Raw genomic sequence first — 25,201 nt, 5'->3', positions numbered from 1 at the left:
TTTTTTGTCATTTAAAAGCAGAATTATGGAGCTGCGTCCTGAATTGGGAAGAGCTGGTTTTTTGTCCCCCCCCCCCTTTTTATTTTCTTTATTTTTTGATAGGCAAGGGATAGGGATAAAGAAAGTGAAAGTTTTTTGGATGGGACAGTTCCTGGAGGTTTCTGACCGGTAGGGAAGCTTTTCCAGACTCAAATATCAATCTGAAGTAATGTGCATTGACTTAATTTTGCAAATATACCCACTCTTTGTATGTCTCAAACCATTGAACTCCATGATGAAAGAGTATTGATTTGTACTTGAAATGATTTTTTTATACCCCCGCCACACATAGTGTGAAGGGGGTATCTACAGGAATCACCACGATGTTGGTCGGGCGGGCGATCGGGCGATCGGGCGGGCGGGCGGTCGGTTGGTCGGTCGGTCTGTTGCAAAATCTTGCGTCGCGAACTCCTCCCACAGTTTTGAAGCAATTTAAATGAAACTTAGGGTAAATGATGATATTGAGGTATAGATATGGAAGACATGTTTTTTGTGTTTATCGGACAATATATTGCCATGGTAACCTTAATTTTACCAAAACCTTGTGGATTGAATAACTTCCACAGTATTTAAGCAATGATTTTCAAAATTGGTTTCTATGATGATCTATACGTGTAGTTATGCAAGACACTCTTTGTGTTTGTACTTGACAAAGCGTTGCCATGGTAACTGCATGTTTTCTTCAAAATCTTGTGGAGTGAACAACTTCCACAGTTTTGAAGCAATTGAAATCAAATTTGGTAGGCATTATGGCCTTGAGGCATAGATGTGGAACGCATAATTTTTGTGTTTGTTGGACAAAGCGTTGCCATGGTAACCATAATTTTACCAAAACCTTGTGGATTGAATAACTTCCACATCATTCAAGCAATTAAGGTCAAATTTAGTATGTATGATGATCGGGAGGTGTAGTTATGCAAGATACCAATGTGTGTTAATATAAGAAAAATGTGTTGCCATAGTAACCACTCATTTTTGTATCAAATTGAACCATTTAATCTATGAAGGTGAAATTTGGTGTGTATGATGCGCTTTAAGTGTAGTTTTGCAAAATGTCCTTTGTATTTGTATCGGACAATGCGTTGCCATGGTAACCACATTTTTTTTTTAAATCCTGTGGAGTGAACTTCTTCCACAGTTTTCAAGCAATTGAAACCAAATTTGATAGACATTATGGCCCTGAGGTATAGATGTGGAACACATCATTTTTGTGTTTGTCACACAAACTGTTGCCATGGTAACCTCAATTTTACCAAAACCTTGCAGATCGAATAACTTTTCCATCATTCAAGCAATTAAAGTCAAATTTAATATGTATCATGATCTAGAAGTGTAGTTTTTCGAGACACCAATGTGTTAGTTTAAGGAAAATGTGTTGCCATGGTAACCACTCATTTTTGTATCAAAATAAACCGTTCAAGCTTTGAAGATCAAATTTGGTGTGAATGATGGTCTTTAAGTGTAGTGATGCTGGGGGAAAGCATGTTTCCATTTGCTGTAAGTTTTATACTCGGTGTCAACTCTGTAAACTTTGTATGTACAGTAAACTAAAACTATTCTGTTTCCAATTCGACAAGTGCACAAACTTGGTATTAACGTCATTGCCCTCATGACATCACATACTATAAAGCAACACTAGGGGTGGGGGTATTAATCACCTTCAGTGATAATTCTAGTTTTTTTCAATTATTCGTCGCTGTTAATCTTAATAATTTTTGAAAGTTGGCAGCTTTTGTGACTATGTCTCAAACTGCTGGTTCTTGTTTTGGTAGGGTTTATTTGTTGTTCATGTACAAAAAATGTTCAAATTTTAGTGTCATAAATTTAATGATTGAAGTGGCTTCTGAAAAATCTGTAGTCAAAACAAACAAACGTAGAACAAAGGGCTGAAATGAAAGAAAATTTTTTTGCTGTACACTTTATCAGATACATGTACAGGAAATGAATAGTAATTTTAGTTTGCTACACCACTAAAGAAACCACTCATTATGTGGTTTCTGGGACTCGAAAGGCCAATCAGTTCATGTGTGAAAACCAACAAGTCTCTGCACTCTTGATATGCCAGACGGTCTTGGGCTGATTAAATGCTCGGTTTTGAAACGAGGAAAGACATGATGAATGTTATGACCTCCTGCTCAAAATTTGCTTTGTCTGAGCAATGAGTCACTACCATAATTTCAATACAAACCAGCTCAAGCGAGGTGATGGGCTGTATTCTGTTTTCCAACAAGGCATGGCCAGTAAGATCTTTGTCTCGTAGCTTTTACCATCCTGAAAATAAAAGCTCCGTAAAATATTCTCCTAGAAGAGCCTGACTGACAATGCTGATTTGGCGAAATGTCTTCAAGGAAATGGCCCGAGTCACCCAAGTTTTTATCAATACAACATTATCATCTGATATCAGTAGTTAAATCTGAGGTCATCCCTTTTCTCAGGGAAATTGATAATGACACACTGTGCAATTGCATCCTCCTTCACTCATACGGCATTAAAGTCATATTCCATAACCTTCAATAATTGTATTTCACAGTTTATCAGTGAGATCCAAGTCAGGCGCTGGTGGTTGTGATCACAGTCCCCAGTGCATGTATTGTTTCTGCTTTTCCTTCTCGTGACTACAGTACAGTATGCAATAATCACAATTTTTCTATCCCCCATTTTGTTTTATGAACAGCATCAATTAACTGTAATCACTAATGGAAGCAAATTAACACTTCCTGTATTGATTTTTGTCTGCTATTCTGTAAATGTGTTTCTTATTGTATACCTTGAACTTGTGCTTGACAATGTATAATATAGGGGTATAAGCAGATCAAATCAAACACAGGTTAAGAAGATGAAACTTTTTTTTTTTTTTTTTGTCTGGGAGCTCAATTGTAGTTGTCGACCTGCATTGTTGACCTGCACTTGAAATAGTAATCTTTAGTAGATGCACCAGATGTTTCCCTTTAAACTTAGCCTGACTTCCCCCTCCGTAGCTATGATGTTCATACAAGGGATGAACCAACTGCTGTGCAAATAATTCTGCAGTGAGGTGTGGATTATTAATTTCCTTTCATGTGATTTTTGCAAAGCTGGCGGACAGACAGACTAAAGTCATCTCCCATGGAAATTTTGCATTCTGGAGGAAAATTTATTCAATTTGAGTCATGGACAATTTACAATTGAGCAAACCATATTTTTTAGAACAAAATATCAGATAAATGCTTCCTGACAAAAAAAAGGCAACAAAACAAAGGGCTCCTCTTAAAGACAACATAGCAGTGAATCTGATGAGGACTTACCTTTTGCAGGCATTGTTAGCACACGTATGCAGTCCCCACATCCGTATGCTTGCACTCGTCGAAACCTGTCCTTGCAATTAATGAGTGAAGTATGTGTTAAGCATGTGTTGAATTGTTGATGATGGATGAAACATGTTTTCATCTCATTAATGTTATATGGAATTTCAAGTTGATTAGTTTCAGGATGAATGTGTGCTGGTAGATGAACTAGATGTGTCAGTAGATACTTAAGTGGTTCCAAATAATACTGTATGCCTGCTGTCACATTCCACCCTTTCTGTAAATTATTTTAAAGCTGTTATGATAATGAAAATAGTAAGATAATGATGTTGATGATGACAATGATAGTAATATTTGTAATATAAAGGGGATGATGGTAATCCATAATAAGATAAAATGACTGTGAATTCTGTCTTTATCATTTATCATTTTATCATTATCATAATTATAACTGGTATTAATTGATCTAAGTATCTTTTCATCATATTCATTAAATAGTAATGATCTTTGAGTGTCAGTGTGGCTTATCTTCCTGAACATAACATTGATGATGATGAGGATGATGACGATTATTGCACTTATAAGTGATCTCTAAATATCTTTGTTGCTGCAGGCTATCCTCTTGGACTGTTTGCAAGACGATATGTCATCAGCTCTGCTCCCAACACCCAGCACCTCTTCTACGCAGCAGCTGGTCTCTCCATGGCCTACTTCAACTATGGTAAATTTCACACACCTTCATGTTGTTCTTTTCTGAAATGGAGAGCAACTGGCTGAGGGTTCATAATGTTGGTTTAGAACAAAAAAACCCAACAAAACCAAACAAACAGACAAACAAACAAACAAACAAAAAACAAACAAACAAACAAACAAAAAAGACCAGGTATATTGCTATACTAACAGCTGAGTGCATAATGCGTGACATTGTGAATACCCAAGAGTGAGCTGCATATTCACTAACATCATGAATTGAAAATCTGTGCATTATTCATTTTATAAAATGGGCCTATGAACTACTGGTAGCATATCAACTGGTAAAACTTTTTATAAAATGGGTTCTAGAATGTAGCCAATTGGAAGCGCTGAAATGAGTCACGTGTGCCTGCACGTAACATCCACGGCCTGATGTCACAATGTTTACACTAGCAGTGCGCACTCAATCAGTTGTTACAAGTGCGTCGCGCGCTTCTATACGCGCTGTCAATCCTTTATACAACTTCTCGTTTGGGCTGCCGACCGGCCTTTCTTGTGTGCATAACATGTGTGGCGTACGTATACTCTTATACGTACAGTACTTATATGTGCGGGATTTCCGAGTGCGACGTGCGTAAATGTTTGGGACGAACATCTTCGGACATCTTACAAAGGTCCGTGAAAAATGCTGTTAGTTTTCGACCCATTTTATAAAACAAATGATGCACAGGATTATTTCGTGGCGTTAGTGGAAATGCAGCTCACTCTCGGGTATTTACGATGTAGTGCAACATGCACTCGGCTTCGCCTCGTGCATGTTTCACAATTGTAAATACCCTCGAGTGCGCTACATCTCCACTAATGCACTCTATCCTGTGCATCATTTGTATATTATAAAATGGGTTCAAGAATGTAGCCAATAGGAAGCGCTGAAATGAGTCACATGTGCTTTGGTTACTCAGTCCCATTGCACTGCATGTTAAATCCTATTGCCGATCGTCTGTGCGCGCGGCACCTCCTTTGAATTGCATGCATACGCGCTGTCAATCCTGTAAACAACTTCTAGTTCGGGCTGCCGGCCGGCCGGCCTTTCTTCCCTTGTGCATAACATGTGTGGCGTACGTATCATACATACAGTGTACAGTAGACCAAGCGTTGTGGGACCGGACGCGTACATGGAGTCACTTTGAAGGGCAAATCCAACGATTTAGCAGGTTAATTCTCACGCCGTTTTCAGAGTATGTTGTCTAGTAGGCCTATATGAGGAGTCTATATCAAGTCTTTAAGGTAAAGGGTGCATATTCTATGTAAAATAAGTAAGTTTTCATGCGGGAACTTAAGTGTCCGGAAACCCAACCCCCCATCATACTTATATGTGCGGGAGTTCCGAGTGCGACGTGCGTAAATGTTTGGGACGAAGATCTTCGGACGTCTTGACCCACAAAGGTATGTGAAAAACGCTGAAAAATGCTGTTAGTTTTCGAATTTTCGACCCATTTTATAAAACAAATGATGCACAGGATTATTTCGTGGCGTTAGTGGAGGCGTATAGCTCACTCTTGGGTATTTACAATGTAGTGCAACATGCACTCGCCTTCGCCTCGTGCATGTTTCACAATTGTAAATACCCTTGAGTGCACTATACGCCTACACTAACGCACTCTATCCTGTGCATCATTTGTATAGTATTGCATTCTTGCAATGCAATGAGGCTGCTCTTCAATCGGCTGTGCAGATGACTGCATGAATCAAAGCTATTGTTTGTGCTGCATGCATGGCAATTGTAATCTGCCGTAGGATTATGCGCAGTGCTGTGATGTGTTTTTTAATTTTGCTGCACACTTTTTAAACTCCCTTGCATAAGCGAAAAAAGAAAGAGATCACATGTAACTGATCATTTCAGCACTTCTGATTGGCTACATTCTTAAACTCATTTTTTCTTGGACATTAAAAACACCTCTCCTGCATTTCCCCCTTTACACTGACTCAAGCAGCTCCATCTCACTCTCCCAAAGTGGCATCTTCGAAAGTGCCTTTACATTTAAAAGCTAAGTGCCAATTCATTTTACCTTTCCAACAATTTTTTGGTTGACCTGCGCCAACTAGTAGTATGGATCTGCAGTACCATCCATTTACTCAAATTGATGGTACTTCAAGAGATATTCAATAACCTAGTTCTGTCTTTATCAGTCAACAATTATGAACAAATGGACATTGTGATCTGTATATTCTTTACTGCTCTTGTCGTGAATCAAAAGAGTTCCATTTGCCAATAGAAAGTGTTTGCAGACCAGTTGGTGTGCAATTTTAGTGTTGTGACTTCCTGAATGAAGCCTGGAGCTTTAAACTGGTGACTCATCCAACAAACATTTCAAGCTTTCTTACCCTTTTCAGTCATTCCAGTAGGGTATCATAATCATATTGGCAAATGCAGTATCAGTAGGTGTTATAGAATGGGTAGCGAGAATCCTGCGATCTGATTGGTTGAGAACTATGTGTTGATTTTTACTAGCCGCACACTGAGTCACAGTGGTAAACATGTTATGGCGCACTTGTAGCAAGAGTACGCATACTTGTAACAAAGGTTCGCGCACTAAACAAGCGTTCGCGCACTCAGGTTGGCCATGCGTCCGGTAAAAACTAATGCACGGCTGGCCGTGCGTCCAGTAAAAACTGATGCATGCTCGTTTACGGCAAGCCAAAAGGAAATGCATCCAGTAATTTTGTCATCGGGTAACACAATAGAAAAATGGGGTTTTTGACAAGAAAATTACCCATTCTATAAATCAGATGACGCACATGTCTTTTCGTGCGTCAGTCGGAATATAGTGTGCATGCGGTAACTATGGAATTTAGCCTACACCCACTCGGCTTCGCCTCGTGGGTTAAGCATTCCATAGTTACCTTATGCACACAATTCTGACTGATGCACTCAGACTTGTGCGTCATTTGTATAATGCCTTGATGTCATTAAAAAAAACAATCAAACAAACAAACATAAATGCCTTGTGATCACTCTGAAAGAAGGAGAGAAAAAAATATTTTTTTTTTTGATATCTATTATGTCAGCGTAGTAGGGAAAGTTTGCTTCATACAGCCGCACACAGTGTATTTGAGGACAAGCCAGGCTAAAGAGTGAGTTGATGTACAAGTTTAGGATTGTGAATTCAAAAAAGAAAGAAAAATATCCATATTGAAATTTCCTATTGAGCTGTAAAATGGTGAAATGGTTAAATGTACGGTTTGAACAGTACAATTCATTTTAAAGAATACAATGTCACTCCTCTGATTACGGCACTTAGTATTGTAGTCTTTGTTCAGATATCATTGTTATGCTGATTGTCTTCTATTTTTGGCATATTTTACTTACTAAACAAGTATGAAATACTGTAAATGTGGAAATGATGTACATCTATATTCCATGGAATCAAAAACATGCGTAACTCTTCTTCCTCAGCCGAGCACAAAAATATCCACTATGACAGTAAAGGCAAAATTTGTCTATTGCTTTAATAGTGGGGATTAGTAAATGTCAGCCACTTTCAGCTGATTTAAGATGACCTGCAAAAGAGGCCTTGAACATTACACATAGTTGTGCCATGCTCAATTACCAACATCAATTTGCTGCTGTTACACTGGTTGGGTCATCAGTCTACAATAACCAGCAATAGTCTGCCAATCACTGATGGTTGAATGTATGCCATTCTTTATCAATTTACAATGTACAACTGTATGTTGAGATGATATCAATATCCTACCAATATCTAAAATCAGAGTATCACAGAGCAAACATAATACTCGTAATAGGACTCTCTTCTACTGGTTGTGTACACACTAGCATATTGTTATTCACCAACTTTGAAAGGCAATGAATGGTTTTCATTTGTATCAGTGACAGGCCTTGCATGTTTCAAAAGCGTTAGCAAAATGTACAGTCACATCACACCAGGTCCTGACAACTCAAGTCAATAGTCATTTGTGTACTCATGAATGTGAATGTCATTCAACGCTTTTCTTTCATGTAAACTTTTGTGTTAGATTTTATATGATGACTTCAAGATGTGCAACAGTGTTGAAAAATTTGTAGGCTCACTGATACAGATCAAAGTGCACTAAGTTTTCAGGTACCACTACAATGTGTGTGCCAATGGTGGCAAGATATTTCTGTTTCTGCATAATAAAAAGATAAGAAAACAACAATTTACAAAAAAGAATAATTGTTCTTGTGAGCAAGGCTTGCTGAGAGAGCTTGCCAAAGATTTGCTTGCTTGCTGTACCTGTTGTCCATTAGAACTGAACACTAATCATTTCTGTGAGCAGTTTCAGGGAATGCAGCAGCAGAGAGGAGAAAGACTTACAAATACATGTGAACATGGAAAAATATACAGTAATCTGTCTTTTTTTTTTTCAACATGAACATACACAATCTTGTGGTTCTAATCATCAACTGAAAGAGTGCTAGCTATCAAGTACATCTTCACAGGGTTGAACTATGAGGTAATCATCAAAGTTTGAATATTCAAGCTAATTTTTAAGATTACATAGGAATGCCATGTGAACCTAACTAATGTAGAATGAGACATTGTAAGATGGAATATTGTATGGTGCTTGTGTTTGAGGTCAGGTATATCAAAGGTTAGGGATGTGCAAGTTTGGGTTACATGGTTTGAGACAATAGATACCAAGAAAGCAAGACAGTGTTATTGGGTGGGAGACCAGTTGCCATAGTGACATGTTTAGCTTGGTGTTTGCATTTGAGGTCAGGCACATCAAAGGTTAGGGATAGGCAAGTGTGAGTTACATGTTTTTAAGACAATACCAAGAAAGCAAAACAGTATTGGGTGGGAGAGAGGGAAGGGGGTGTATTTGTGTGTGTGTGTGTGTTTGCGTGTTACCGTGATTGATTTGTGTTGATACAGAAGAGACAGAAAGTGGAACAAGATGAATAGTGAAGGAGGGTAAAGAAAACAAAAGAAGTTTTGGTTGCGATGTGAAGGCATTCATCAGTCTTTACACTAGAGCCATCTGAAGTCACTTAAAATACAGTACTAGTACTTCACAACTATATTTCATCACATGATACACATGTATTGGCTTGTCTATACCACCAAAGTGCATCTATGCCATTTTGCAAAGCCATGGATATCTACAATTACACCCCCCCCCCCCAAAAAAAAAAGAAAAAAAGAAAAAAAAAACAAAATCCATTCTGCTGAGTAATATGAAGGATATGAGCTGGATTTCATTACAGCGTATTTGATATTTCAATTCACTGGAGTCCCATTTGAGCTAGATATGACATGATTTAGGGTGCAGTACGAGATGAGCATTACTCTTTAATTTGATTTTGTATACATAGGCAGTGAAAGGTAATCAATTGCGTGCGGTGGAGACAAAAGGATGTTCCATTTATAGTTTTCTTAATGGGCCGATATAAACCAGTCAGATATGTGTGGATTGTTTTGAAAGTATAATTCTTGCACATAAGTTAAACTGTCAGCTATATATTCGGGGAGGATTTGTATTATGCAGCCGGATGCAGGCATTTCTTAAGTGAAATGCCACACTAGGAGAACGTTGATGGAGGATCTCTCATACGGAATCATGGCAAATGTTTTATTATAGTCGGACATAAAATGAGGAAGTATAATGGAATTTCAAAATTTCATATCTCATGAAACATCAAAGTTGATTGTGACTGTTGTGTGCAAATTGGATGAAGCTGTGATGCCATTGCCTCACAGTCATCCCACTGGTTCATTTAGAAACAGCCCAGAATTAGATTTGATAATAAGTAAAACAGTACTTGTACATATAAACAATGGGAGTGGCTGGCACTTGCATATATTATATGTAGCAAGATGTTTGCGTGCTTGTGAATTGTAACAAGAGTTCTTGCACTTTAACAGTACAAACGCAAGCATTCACACACGAAACCATCATTCAAATGATAAGAGACAGGGGAAGTGTAAATAAAAAGTTTTCACTTGTGAACCTGTACATCAATAGTCCTGTAAATGATTTTTTTTTGGTGGTTTGGTGCTGTATGATTTTTGTCTCGCCCACCGGAGGTGAAGGCGAGACTAAGGGATCCAAATGGCGTCCGTCCGTCGTCCGTCACAAATGTTAAAGTTTACCTGCAAGACTCTCTTATGATGCATAACTTGGCAACTGTTACAGCAATGGCAGCCACACTTGGGTGATAGAAGCACTAGGGGTATCTTCATGTTATGGTGTTGTCGGAGGTCATGTGATGATGTCAAAGGTCATTTGAGGTCATATATTAAAGAGTATGTGCAAGACTCTTTTCTATGTTAAAGTTTACCTGCAAGACTCTCTTTTGACAAATAACTTCACATAAGTTGCTTGGATTACAACCTAACTTGGGTCATAGATGCACTGGGGGTACCTTCATGTTATGGTGCAGTTGGAGGTCACAGGATAAGGTCAAAGGTCATTTGAGGTCATATGTTAAAGTTTACTTGCAAGACTCTCTTATCACACGTAACTCGACACATGTTGCTACAATGGCAATCAAACTTGGGTGATGGATGCACTGGGGGTACCTTCATGTTATGGTGCCGTAAGAGGTCACATGATAAGGTCAAAGGTCATTTGAGGTCATACGTTAAAGTTTACTTGCAAGACTCTCTTATCACACGTAACTCGACACATGTTGCTACAATGGCAATCAAACTTGGGTGATGGATGCACTGGGGGTACCTTCATGTTATGGTGCCGTAAGAGGTCACATGATAAGGTGAAAGGTCATTTGAGGTCATACGTTAAAGTCTACTTGCAAGACTCTTATCACATGTAACTCGACACATGTTGCTACAATGGCAATCAAACTTGGGTGATGGTAGATGTCTCTTGGGAAGTTGAAGGTAACCACAAGGTCAAAGGTTACAGACGGGGTCAACGAACTTTTAGGGCCAATGTTAAGTTTTTAGGGCGCATTTCGTTTATGGCTCATAACTTCTGATCCCTTTATCCGTTTGTGACCAAACTTGGATGGAAGATGTCCCTTGGGGAGGTGAAGGTCGTCACTAGGTCAAAGGTCACAGACAGGGGTCAACAAACTTTTAGGGCCCAATGTTATGTTTTTAGGGCGCATTTTGATTGTGGCTTATAACTTTTGATCCCTATGTCCGTTTGTGACCAAACTTGGACAGTAGATGTCCCTTGGGAAGTTAAAGGTCATCACAAGGTCAGAGGTCACAGAAAGGGGTCAACAAATTTTTATGGCCCAATGTTAAGTTTTTATGGCGCGTTTCGATTATGGCTCATTACTTTTGATCCCTTTGTCCGTTTGTGACCAAACTTGGATGGTAAATGTCCCTTAGGGTGTTGAAGGTCACCACAAGGTCAAAGGTCATAAGCAGGTCAATTAACTTCTGGAAGTTATAAAAAATATTAATTCCTTGTATGCGAACGGGCGAGACACAATTTGGCGATTGCCTTGTTTTTACACCATTTGATAAATTCATTGGATGTGTTTAACAAGGGAAATGCTCTTCTTTCATACTGAGTCCTGTGAACTTTGTAAATTGATTAAATTTGTTGTACAGCAGAATTTCAAGGGTGGATAGAAGACAGGATTAATACCCAAAATCTCTTGTTTAACCCTTCTTGTGCTGAGTGGCCATGAACACAGGAAACCCAATAGCATTATACACACTGTCTACAGTCCCTGGCACAGAAAAGATTTTTGGGTCTAGCACTTTATAATTATCCCCTATATCAGATAACTCCAAGGTTGAGCTTTGATTACTATTCAGAAGATATGCCATTATTCATCATTATATAATTCTATGTTTTCCTTCAGGACTTGACTGCTTACACTATGTCATCACCATCGTGGTCAACTTTCTGCTCCTGCAGCTTATCGGTGGAACAAGGTTGTCTGTGTTCATATCATTTGTCTACAATATGGTGAGTTTGCGATCAACTCTTTAGCAACTACAAACAAGTTTTCCAGGAATATATTGTGCTCTGACACTCACTGAAACAGTCTACGGGTTTAGCATGAATTTGCTTGGCTTTAGAAAAATTGATCGTAAGTATTAATGGAGACTGAATCGCACACTAGGGAAAATACAAGGATGATACCCAGGCAAAAAGGGATGATGTTCGCTATTTTGAAGACTCGTTAATCCGAAAATGAAACATGATTCATACTATATGAAATGCTCATTAAACACAAAATGATATGTGGTGCATCATCATGTTACCTGTGTAAAGTTGGAATCATAAAAGGAAGAAGAATGAGCATAAAGCTGACTTTTTGGCTATAACATTTGCAGATTTTTTACTTTAGATTTGTAAACAACAAAAAAAATCCATTTGTGATGATGGAGTTGGCCAAAGTAATTTAAAGTTTGTCATTTGAAGAACTCAGATTTGCCAAAACCAAATGAAATAATTTCCCTGACAGTGGCTTTTGTGATGAACCATGACAAATAAGGTTTGCTGATTCAAAAATGAAAGAAAGGCGCGCACTTACAAACCTGCAGAATTATGAACCTTGTTTTAGTGCAGGCTTTTATGATGCTTTCGAATAGCAAATGTTTTTTTAATTTGAGATTTATGAAGCTTCTGAATAACAAACCTTTTTTGGTTTTTTGGATTAACAAACCTTCAGAAAAATTAACTGAGATAATACCCCTTTCAGGTAATCGCGGTTCAATTATCCGCATCCAAATAATGCGGATGAAATATTCAAAATCGCGTTCATATATCCCATGAAGTGCGCACTACTTTTACAAGCGCCCGTTCATATAACGGTGCGAAAGACGGGAGTATTTGTCATGGTTACTGCGCACGCCTCTATAATGACGTAATGTTTCCGGTGCTATATACTCACGTGTATGCACAGCTCTCGCTCAAGCTCAGCAATCAGCGGTTGTGCGGGAAATCGAGTGACCTTTGACCGAACTGTGGAATGTTAGTGCGCATAAGTCGTAAAACGCGTTCATATATTCTCGATCTACTCCTCATGCTGCAATAATGCGGATAATAGCAGCATCAAAATAATGCGCACTTTTTTACTCCTCTCCCGTTCATGTAATCAAAATTTTACGACTTAGCGCTCCTATTATCCGCATCCACGATTACCTGAAAGGGGTATAAGTGGCAAAGAGATACACACCTATCTAAACTGCACATCCCACACATATGCATTCAAGGGCAGCCATGGGCCATTCAATGACTTGAGTAGTTCATGATCAAATTGGCCTATCTTATACAAATACATTAAAGTGTATTAACCCGTTGAAGTCTAGTTCCATGTATACTCAGGCAGGAATCTATGGGAAATGTGTGTTATGATAGCAAAATGGGGTCATCCTTAACAAGTTGAAAAAATGCACAGCGTAGTTAGAATTTTAATCATACTTGGATGTAAACCTTGAAAGTTCTGAAGTTTTTGTTGCTCCGTGTAACAGTGCTATTAGTCGTAACCACATATCAAATTTAGAAGAAATAATGATGCCATCACCATACAACTCTACCATTAAATGTGAACACAAGAATATGATGAGCATCATGCTTTTGAACAACAGTGCCGGAACTGTGACCCCATCCCTCTAGCCACTGAGAATGGAACACACAATAGGTTGACACAAATTGTATAATGGTGGTTCTCGTCAGTTCCTTTCTTGCTCTCCTTTTTTCCCCATTTCAAAAACAAAACTGTAAACTAATATGATAGCGAAGACTTGTCTGCAGGTCACTTGGAAACTTGTTAGGTTATAGCCTTTAATTTCCTGTTTTTGAAGAAACTTTCAATGGTTTCAGCTTTGAGAACAGAAGGAAGTTATCCAGTAGTAGGTTAAATGTAAGCCTTTCTGTTTATATGCAACTTAGGGCATTTATCGGTCGGTTTGAAGGTAGGATCCCGATTTACAGAAGCATTATGAATGGGCTCCAGGTTTCATAAAGAGTAATGGGCTCATTCTCACATATCAACTCATGTGCCACAAATGTCATGATTTTCGTACAGTGTGATGCAGTGATTTTTGAGGATTGACCTGCTTTGGGTTCATCTACTGGAATATCTCTGAATGATTATTGAAGGGAAGGAAATTCAGGAATGCTTCAATGTTAAACATGTCAGTACTTAGTATCTTGAAAGATGGTAAAATGAGAGTGCTGCACTACTTCCCAACTGACAGATGAACTGCATCACTTCAAGGGATCATATAGTTTTGGTTGAGCCCAAAGATCAGGTTTCTAACATTTTTTTTTTTTGATGAGATAATGAGAAACCTATGAAATGTGAACAAGCATGTAATTCCAAGAGGAATTCACTGAACATTTATTTGATAATAATTGGCTGTGAAATGGCTGAGATGAGTATTAGTATGAGATGAGATGATTTTTATTATGATTGCTTTGTTTTACTTTGTTTTTTGATGTTTCGGCCATTTCAAAACCGATTTTCATCGAATGAAATTTGAATTCCTCGTAAAATGGTATGCTCTGTACTATAAGGGGTTTCTTGATATCTCACAAAAAGTTAAAAGCCCAATCCTCACCTTCACCAATACCATATACCAGCCCTTTAAATGTTACATTATTGCCATTAATTTGATATTGCGGTATAAATTCCTGGTGATTTGTCATTTCCATCCTTGCAATATGAAATCTGTTTCTTGTTAAGAGCCCTCCTCCATTATTATTATTGTTATATATCCTTTTATAGTAAAAGAAAAATGAATAGTCTTTTTTGCAGCACATTTCCAATAAATTAAAATCACGTTGATGTGCTTTATATTCAAATTTGTCCCAATGACAGAATAAAAAAGGATATAAGAACTTGATATTGTTTGTTTTTTTGGTTTTTTTAACTGAGGGCAAATGCCTGCAAAAAATACACCCATAGAAATTGATATTGCAGTTACCATTGAAAGTAAGTAATCATGGCAATTTGTGGCACATTAAACAAACAGAGACAGAGATGCTACCATTTGCTCCATTTTGAGTAGAAAACATTTGAGCTTATCGCTCAGATGACATCAATCTACATTTGGTATGCAGGTTTTGCGCAACTCAAGATGATACATTCTGTTCTCAACAGACTATCTGATACACACCAGTCTTGCCACTGGGCACATAAAGACTGCATTACATGGTACCGTATGTCCCCAAAAAAATTACAACGGGACCTTCCGCAATGATAACCTTAAAAATAGTGAATCGATCCAAATACAATTTCAGGGTACGAAACTATTACTCATTGCCCACGTCTTACAGAAAATCCCATTCAATTTGCTTCCGTGATCAAAGAGAAATGAGGAGTTTTGTAGAGCATGTCAGGAATCTCTTCCCTCCAAGTTCTGTCTACATTGTGTTCACACACAAGAGCATCCAAGTGCTAAACTTGGAAGAATCAGACTCATGACATGCTTTACAACAATCCACATTTCTCTGTGACCGCTTCACCAAATTGAATGGGGTTTTCTGCAAAATAGAGCTAAGATGTTATGTTTTAAGACCCTGAAGTAACATATAGACAATCTAATCATATTGGGTGTTATCAATGCGAAAATCTGATTGTAATTTTTTTTGGGACATACTGTACAGTAGTTTGTATCCTGTTGGGATCATGTGTTTGATGAACCATGTAGGGATACAGCGTACATACAATGTCATGTGCAATGAATAAAACTTATAAATAGTATTGATATGTTAAGAATTCATTTCATAGCGGCCCTAGAATTTAGGGACATACGACACATGCAATGAATAAGACATACATATTGTATGTCATATTTTGGTATGTTAAAATACTGTTTCATCAGTTATTGAATGCAATATCGGTGATTCAGTATTACTATGTAGGCATACATGTGTACAATTGCCAAATTACCCTTTTAAGGCTTTATGGAAAAAAAAAATGTACCTCTGTGCCCCTTAGTTCCTAGTGAAATAATGGAGATTGGAAGGCAATGCATGAATTTAGGCTAGTCAATTGATGCGCGGCTGGTACACTGTAGATCACGGTGCTATACAAGAACATTGTGCATGTTTACATACGTAGATAAAGTGCCTTGTAAATATTTCATCATGCATATTCGAGGTGAGGCAGATCTAGATTTAAAGGGCTCTTTACATTCAGTCACCAGTTAACCCACCCCTTGCATGACCATTAGCCTACTGTAACAAGGATTCACGTTGTGGAATATAAGCCTAAGCTGCATGACTTGGCAAGAGGCTGGCAAAATATACTGTACTTCCTATAAAGGAGACACCATCTTTACCTCCGCCAAGGGAGGAGGTTATGTTTTTGTTACTGTTTGTTTGTTTGTTTGTTTGTCCGTGTGCAAAATAACTAAAAAAATAGCCAACAGATTGGGATGAAACTTGCAGGAAAGGTTGAGAATGACACAAGTAACAGATGAATAAATCTTAGTAGTGATCCGAGAATTTTGGGGGAATTTATGTAGGATTTTTGATATTTTGGCAGATAGGGTCAATGAATTTGGGCATTCAAGCTGCGCATTTTTTAGAGGTTTTCATACGCTCACTAAAGTGCGTGCTCTGCTTTCCGTAAGGGCGAGGCATGCCACGCAGCTTAGGGTTTATGACGTAACAAAGGCTTCTATATTGGGAAATCGGGCGATTTTTCAGCATGTATACCTATGGGTGGAAATCACTGATCTCTATGGAAGAGCCCAAAAAGCTTTTCCTCAGTGGTGGAGAGGAGAAAAATCTCTTTGGGAAGAGCAAGATCATCGGTGGAAAGTAGCTGCTTGGCAGAAGTCTGCACTCTCAGAGTGCTTTTTTTGGGGGGGATGGGGGGGAGTTTTGAGCGGGGTGGGGGGGGGGGTTGGGTTAAAGACATGGCAGGTTTGAGATTGCATAAATCTAGCCAACTTTGGATTGGTATGAGACAGAATGTGCGCAGAATTGTGCATGAAAGGGACGTCAGGCCCATTTATACACCCACCAATAGTCACGATTATCTGCGTTGCAACTTGGATGGTGACAATTATAAACATGAGGTTTCTTTTTCTGTGCACAGACGTAATAATTGCAACCATAAGTGAGATTCAGATAGCAATCCACGCACCACTCGTGCATGCGCAGTTTGTCCTTGCTCAAGCGCGGTTTGGATTGTGATTTTTCTTCATGAACCGGTGCATTTTTTCTTTCTGTTTACATACGGATGTGTGTGAACAAGACTTCAAAAGAGCAGAATAAAAATAATGATAATAATATTGACATGTAATGCATAACATATCCACTTTAAGGTGCTCAAGGTGCTTACAATTAATGTTCATTTTAATACAAAATACACAGTCCGACGGTATACATAAAAGTTCCTACAGCTGCAACACATTCATACTCAAAGAAAGGTAGTCAAAATGTGCATATTCAGTTTGAATCGCGATTTTAATTACACTTTTTCATTCTGTGTGATTTGGCCCTCTTTTTCGTCACTCTGCCTCGTCCTATTTTGTTGAGATTTGCATTTCCTGATCTGCCTCAAGACAGATGGCTGGTTTGGATTTCAGTGTTTGCCGTCTCCATGTTTCTTTTTTTAACTTCTGTCTCAAGTAAGCCTGAGCATCGAATTACGAAAGGAGCCTGGTATCCCAATCGAAGAAAGACACATTGAAAGACAGACTAAAAGCCTGCTCTACCGAGCCCGAGACAATATCACAGAGATTTTATTTATAGACGTTTCGGTGAACATACTTGTCAGTACCATCAATCATAAAGTAGGTCAATTAATGAGAGCTATTATGACATTGAAGTAATTGTATCATGGAACTACCATGGCAACGAGCAAAATAAAACTCAATTCCAAACCAAAGAAACAGGACCTTGAAATGCATTTTAGTATCAAATAGCAAAAATACAGATTATCAATCATAGCAAGTATCATGGCAATGAGAAAAAAATCCTTGTATATTTATGGCTGACAAGATGTTACTATGGTACATGTACTGTAGGTTACAGTTTTAGTGTTCAGTTTAGTTTACCCAAAATGCAACACACTTCAAGATTGCAAAACTGCTTCAACTGTATAAACAACTTGCAGAGATGCCAGCTATTGCTTACATTTATGCTTTATTTTGTACTTTAAGTGTTTCTTGCTGATACATACCATGTTTCATGGAAAATATTTCTTTTCCCAATTTGTATAACTGCACATGTATATTGTAGGAAATGTAAAAATACATCTGTTTTTCTACCAAAAATATGACTTTTCAGGCCTCAGAATACTGTACAGTGCTGTTTGCAAAGTTGTTATCTCTGAATCTGCAGTATGTACATGGCTGCAATAGATGCAGTGTACGTACATACATTCCTGTGTCTGCTGATCTTGCTATGGAAAGTCTGTACATGATCAACAATAAATCAAATCTTTTTATGAGTGCTCTTTGGCACTGATTGTCAATTGCCAGAGCTCATCAAGCCTCTACAAGTGATACTGATTACTTTTTCCAGATGAGTTTCCCTTTACTTTCGATTCAATTAATTTTGGGACTTTATATCGTTCTCTTGTAGGCTTGTCACATCACAACTAGTTTCATTCGATCATAAAAAAGAACACTTTATGTTCTCATTTATAAGAGAACTTATTTTCACACAGTGCTGCAGTTTTTAGGGTCTGCCATTTACAAGCTCTAGGCAAAAATAATGGTTTTTGGAATTGATATTTATAAGCAATGTGGTGCAAAAACCAATAATTCTTGTGTGTGGACACACGCACACAAATTCTTGATGATCTTCACCGTAACGTGAGAATTAGTTGGTCTTGATTTGAAGGGGGAAAAAAAGACCCTATGCAATGATTTACCTTTAGTACTCAGTGTGCATATGAGGCATGTGAAAATGAAATTTATATATTTTTTTTTCACTCTATGGTTTCACTTGCTGCACTAAACGTGTGGCTAAGGGTTACAGAGTTCATGGTTCGGTCATTGTTTAGGCATGCACAGTTCAAACGTTTAAAGTGCTTTGCAGCCAAGTGATTTTCCCCCCCCTTTTTACCTATGTGTGAACTGCAGGGAATAAGATCAATATTTGCATCATGATTAAAAAACCAATAATTCTTGTGTGTCAAGGGGCCTGAGGATAGTGGTTTCCCAGCATTTTGCCAGTGTTTGCATGCTTATTCTATAAGTACTGTAGATGTGGAAATCATTGTTAGAAGTAACTTCTGCAGAGGAATTGGATGCAGGTAGTCTCTTGAAATCTCAGTGACCTTAGCGAAAATGTCTGTGATCACATTGTTTTTACTTTTGAGAGCTCCTTTATCTTCTGATGATTCAATATTTTTTAATGTTTGTCATAACTGTATTGTCTGTTACACAGTGTATGTAAATTGATAATCAAAAAGGAGCATTTCTGTATTTATGAACTGATCACTAGCTGAACAACTAGCCATTATGTTAATTTTGTATGTATGTGTTTGATGGCTTGAAATTGCTTTCCATGTCTTGTCCACTTGTGCAATATAACATTTATGAGCTATTACAACTTGTCAGCTGAGAATGTGAAGGGCATTAAGTTGCCTCGAACATTATGGGTTTAGTAGCAACTTAATACTCTTCTCATTCTCAGCCGACAAACTTGTTGCTCTTGCCTACAGTCCTCTATAGTACAGTTAGTTACATGGTAGATGTAAAATGAAACATACATTGGCTGCTGATTTGTAGCAGTAGGGTAAAACTCAGTGTTTATTTTTCTCAGCAATCATGCTCTTTCAACAGTATTCATGGTGGTGTTGCAAGCAATACTATTTCCAATAATAAGAGTGCACTTTGGGTTATTATTATCATCTTTTTTTATGTTCGTGACATGTACTTGTACAGAAACCAAAAGCAACAGAGCAATAAAGCAAACCTATCTTCAGCTGCACTATGAGTTGGAGGCTACATCTGACTCATCACTATGTCATTTTTATATAGTACTAGGCCTAATAATGAAAGTGTGTGTGGGGTGGGGGAGAGGGATGGTTGGCATTTAGCAGATGTATCCAATCACTCACTCACTTGATCAACTGACTGATCAATCAATCAATCAATCAATCAATCAATCAATCAATCAATCAATTGGTCAATCAATCAATCAATCAATCAATCAATCAATCAATTGGTCAATCAATCAATCAATCAATCAATCAATCAATCAATCAATCAATCAATCAATCTATCTATCTATCAATCAATGGAATATGTTCCAATACATGGAGTTCTCATGCCTGCTTCATTTTATAAAATGAAGTATCCAATATGTAATGTACTTGTATTCACAGAATATTCCAACTGTCATTTGCCATTTCATATTCATCCATTGTTTTCTTCCCTTTTATGATCTGTAATTCTTCCAATGATAGGGCTATCTCATGATCTGCTACCTGAACAAGAAGGAGGACTTCCATGCCCTCTCTTGGGACACTCCTCAGTGTGTCCTATGCCTCAAGGTTATAGGGATGGCCTTTGATGTCTATGATGGACACAAACCAAACAAGGTACCTCATCTCTTGTCGCCCACTTTCCTCCTTCTCCTCTTGCCTATAATAGCATCCTCAGTCTTGTTGTTTTTATGGGGGAGGGAAAGAAAAAAGTAATTGGGTCCTTTCAGGAATAATTTGCTCCAGTCAGTACTGATATCAAAATAATTAAATTATATTATTGACAACTCAAGCCAAAACTATATTATACTTCAAACCCATACTAGTAGGATGTATTCACGAGGGAGCTCGTAACGATGATTGTCTCTGTGGAAGTTGTCTTGGAAAATGATTCCACAAGGGAGCTCATAAAATGAATTAATTTCTCCTTAGCGGAGCTCATAAATAGGTCTCCAGAGCCCTAGCATCCTCACTCTTGAGATGATTCTGTCAATTTTGTCACAATGTATGATGGATGCTGCATGGTAATGATGTATTTCAATTGAAGTTGCAGGACTGCTAGTTATAGCAGTTATGTCCAGAATACCAATTGTGCTAAAGATTAATAACAGAGGAGAAATTGGAAGATTTTGTCCAGATTCCCTGCTAATTGGCATGAAACACATTTGTCTTTCTTCCTTTTTTTTTTGAGGGGGTGGGGGGGGGGGGAGGGGGGAGAGAGAAATGTAAGATATTTTTCATATTTCAATTTCATCCATTTTTTGTCTCTGAAGAATTCATAAAACAGTTTCATTTGTCATATAAGTGCTGACATGCACTGTTAATCTCTTTAGTAGCCTTACATATACTGTTTCTTTTTTCTTGTATTACTTGAATACATTTCGTAGGAAAAGCTGAACAGGGATCAGAAGGAAAACTGCGTACCCAGGATCCCGAGTCTGCTGGAAGTCAGTGGTTTCTCCCTCTTCTTCGCAGGATTCATGTCTGGTCCTCAGGTGAGTTTGAGACCACTCACTATGAGTGAATGTATGAGGAGACATTTTGCAAGAAAGTCATATAATTTGATTCACGCAAACTTAGACATTGCCTTCAATGATTTCTCTTTTGTAGTTCATTCCCGGTCAGTCAAACAGCATGTAGGTACTGGTTTTGTGGATGATGTGAAATTGTAAATGTATGAAGTTGTGTGGAAAATGAAGTATCTCAAATGAGAAAAATGGAAAAAAAAAAAACACCCCAGATTGTAGGGAACGATTTTACTTCAAAAGCTTGAGGTGAAAGCGACAGTTATCACCTGATGTCTGATACGCAAGAGTCGTGTGATTCTAAATCAGTCCATGGTACAGAAGTAGTGACACACTCCCAGCTGAGTAGGCCTATACAGACTATTTCCTCCTATTAGTTTCATCAACATTTGTCTGTTTAACTGTTTGTATGTCTGTCTTTCTATCTGACTACCTCTTTCCTATATATTGTTCTGTCTGTTTGTTTGTATTTCTGCCTCTCCGTTTATGTCTGTCTATCTGTCCGTCTTTCTTTTTTTCTGTTTATGTGTGTATCTATCTTTCTTTCTATCTACTGTCTTTTGGCTGTCTATACGTTTATCTGTCTGTCTATTTATCTATCTGTCTGACAATCTGTTTATGTTCATATGTCTGTCTGTCCATCTGTCTGTCTATCTGTCTGTGTGTCTTCACAGTTCTCCATGCGTCAGTACCTACTGCTCACAAACTGCCAGCTGCTGCCCAAGTCCGAGATGAAGAACCCGTCAAACCTCGTCCCAGCCGCCAGATGTTTTTTCCTGGGCCTCATCTACCTATTCATGACTATTGTCTGTAAGCCAGTCTTCAGCAATAAGTACCTCCTGAGCAACGAGTTCAAGGTAAGAGATATAACTGTCAAGGAAATATGCCAATTGAAACTAGATCAAGTGGGAATTATGGACATTTGTCAAAATGGACAAGGGCTATAAGTTGTTTGGTGCTTCAGTGCAGCTTGATCATGAGGTGATGAATGCAACATCTTGTATTGTTTTTTGTTTTTTGTTTTTACAATGACACCAATATGAATGATAAAACAGTGACCCCATTAACCCTTATTGTGCTTAGTTCTCCAATTGGCACAGTTGTCTGGAGACTGAATTGTCAGGGATTAGAGATTACCTAATCCCCCTAATCCTTATTGTGTCACCATGGCCTTCCTGTTGGACTGAGGCTCATTGCTACACCTGAGTGGGCTTGCCAGACTAGATGTCAAGTTTGAATGGATCACAAAATGCTGTTGAGAAAACTTGGAAAGCTAATTTTAGTCCCTGGGCACATAAAGGGTTAACTGTATTAAAATTTCACTCTGCATTCTGAAGCTCTGTGCAAGAAAAGACAAATCTGCATTATCAGTTTACATCCAAGTACTGATTATGTGTAATCACACAACCTCATTTTGTGTGTGTCCTGATGAAGAAGAATTGGGTAGAGGTGCCTTACTGCACTCTTCCCCTCCACCAGACCTGCTTTAAGTTGAAACTGGTAAACAAATGCATTGAATGCAGTATATAACCAGAGACCTCCAATCCCATGGTTAAGATTAATACCCAAATTCAGAAATGAGACCACAATGTTATTGTGTGACAGAATGAAACTAGTGATGGAAATAAAGTAGTCAATCAATCAAACATTCATTTGTCTTTATGAGATGCTAGATTGTACACTTGTAAGATTCATTCCTGAAACACATTAATATTGCAGCAGGCACATTAACAACAATTATGAAGTTAACACTGATAGTGTATCACTTCATGTGGTTCTAATGAAGAGAAGAAGAGTACATCCCAATAGGCATACCCCTTTTCCTCATACCTTGAGAGATAAAATGATGCAAAAATCAGACTTGCATGATAATTGTCAACCAAAATTATATCTGTTTCCCTTGGGAAACAGATGTGATTATGCCTGCTACATGTAACAGAAATTTTGCGAAGGATGAATAACGATTGAATAATGCAGACGGCATAAAATAAGTCATAAAATCTATCATGCAGATGTTCTCTCAATTGCTCTTCCAGAACGCATCACCAGTGTACCGCGTGTATGCAGTCCTTCTCTGGGGAGTGTTTGACCGCAGCACGTACATCACGGCTTGGCTTATGGCAGTAAGTTTGGGATGCGGCCATTTTTTGCCCTGGTTCACCCTGCGGTGGTCGATTTTTTGTTTTAATCGGTTGAGGACAAGTTTGGAGTATACTCGGGCAGGTGCCTATGGAAAATGGGTGTTGTAGCAACATCAGTCCATCCTCAATGGGTTAATTCTAATTAAAGTGCTATCGTGATTATATAAGAGTCACTGACTTGTGAATCGATAGCCATGAGGTTATCCCTTTAATGCAAAGTGTTCAGAGTTTAGGGCAGGTTCAAGTGTTGGCCTATCAGGTATTCATTGATAGTTGCATTATTTATGTGTGCATGTCATGGCCAAACAAGAGGAGCACTGACCTTTGCTAGATATTGGTTGCAACCTCAAAGTGTCATCAAATGTCTCATCTGACACTGCTAGCAAATATTTAGCGCTTCTAATTTATGCTTAAAACACTTTGATTTGTCTTCTGCTTTGTCCTTTGTAAGGTTCTCTATAGATATCTCAATGTATATTTACCATGCAACCAATAACAAAAAATGTCTGTAGCATTTTTACCAGCTATGCCTTCAATCTTGGATGTAGAAAATTATCAAGACAGGAAAGGATGTTTTTGGTAGTAGAGTGAAACATTGATATAATAAGGTCTGATATAGCAGATATCAGATACTGTAAAAGTGGATATTTTAGCGTGACTAATTTCTCGCCCTTGGTCGGGCAAGAAGACTTTTGCATGTTTTTAATTCCGCGGAATCAAGACATCAAGTATTGGAACATACGGGCAGCAGAAATATTCATGTGCTTTTATTTTCATGCTAGTTTCTGATTGCCCGAAATGCGCGAAAATTTCAACACCTCAAAAATTTCCACTTTTACAGTACAACAAGATGATTTTGCAGGTCCTATTCCTTTTAATTTCTTTTGTTTTTATTCCTGATATATCAAAATACCAGATATACATGTAACAAAGAAGTTTCAGTGGTCCCTAGCACCTTGTAATAAAGAGGTTCCCCAGAAGCAGTACTATTGATGCCTTTTCATTATCATGTTTGGATATAATTAGAAAGGATGGTATTGTTTTTATGGGAAGTCATCCCCCCCCCCCAACACCCTTTTATTGTCTCGCCCACCGGAGGTGAAGGCGAGACTAAAGCTGGTATCTCACTGAGTGGCAAACGTTTGCGAACGTAGGGAATTTGAGATTCGCCAACTTTTCTGACGAATGTTTGCGAAAAATCAAAGTTCGCTTCTGCCATTAGTGACAGTTAGTGACTTTTAGCGATGATTAGCGACAATTAGCAACACTTTAGCGAATGTTTGCAAAAGTGTTTGCGAACACAGGTGGCGACTATTAGCGAATGTTAGCAAATGTTAGCGACAATTTTGCAAATGTTAGCGACAGTTTTGCAAATATTAGCAACTGTTTGCAAATCTTTTGCGACAATTATGCGAATGTTCTTGGACCTAGAAAAGTACCAGGCGATTGTGTATAGTAAGACCCATAGAACGACATAAAACCTTCCACTGAATTCAGATCTCTCGTGACAACCGTTCAAGATGGATTTCCAGTACATGGAAATAAATTTCTGCCAAGAAGAGGCTCAAGGTGTTGCTATCCTTGAAGAGCTGCTTTGTCAGGCTGCTGCTACAGCTATTGTGCAGCATAAGAGAAATAAAATAAAGA

At 38.2% G+C, this 25,201-nt stretch overlaps 1 protein-coding gene across 1 annotated transcript in view; it reads left to right on the top strand.

The window, feature by feature from the left end:
* The window catches only part of LOC139739704 (lysophospholipid acyltransferase 5-like), a 45,444-nt gene that overhangs the window by 8,398 nt on the left and 11,845 nt on the right, over positions 1-25,201 (top strand). The window contains exons 2-7 of the mRNA XM_071650315.1: positions 3,937-4,044; positions 11,845-11,951; positions 20,371-20,505; positions 21,276-21,383; positions 22,088-22,270; positions 23,450-23,536. Coding sequence (XP_071506416.1) covers positions 3,937-4,044; positions 11,845-11,951; positions 20,371-20,505; positions 21,276-21,383; positions 22,088-22,270; positions 23,450-23,536 — 728 coding nt within the window. The remainder of the gene's footprint in view (positions 1-3,936; positions 4,045-11,844; positions 11,952-20,370; positions 20,506-21,275; positions 21,384-22,087; positions 22,271-23,449; positions 23,537-25,201) is intronic.

Source organism: Diadema antillarum, unplaced genomic scaffold (assembly GCF_040938485.1).
Source record: "Diadema antillarum isolate AM-2024a unplaced genomic scaffold, OU_Dant_1.0 seq00000810_RagTag, whole genome shotgun sequence".
NCBI classification, from domain to species: domain Eukaryota; kingdom Metazoa; phylum Echinodermata; class Echinoidea; order Diadematoida; family Diadematidae; genus Diadema; species Diadema antillarum.
The sequence above is the reverse complement of the archived record's forward strand: the minus strand, read 5'-3'. Positions and strand labels throughout refer to the sequence as shown.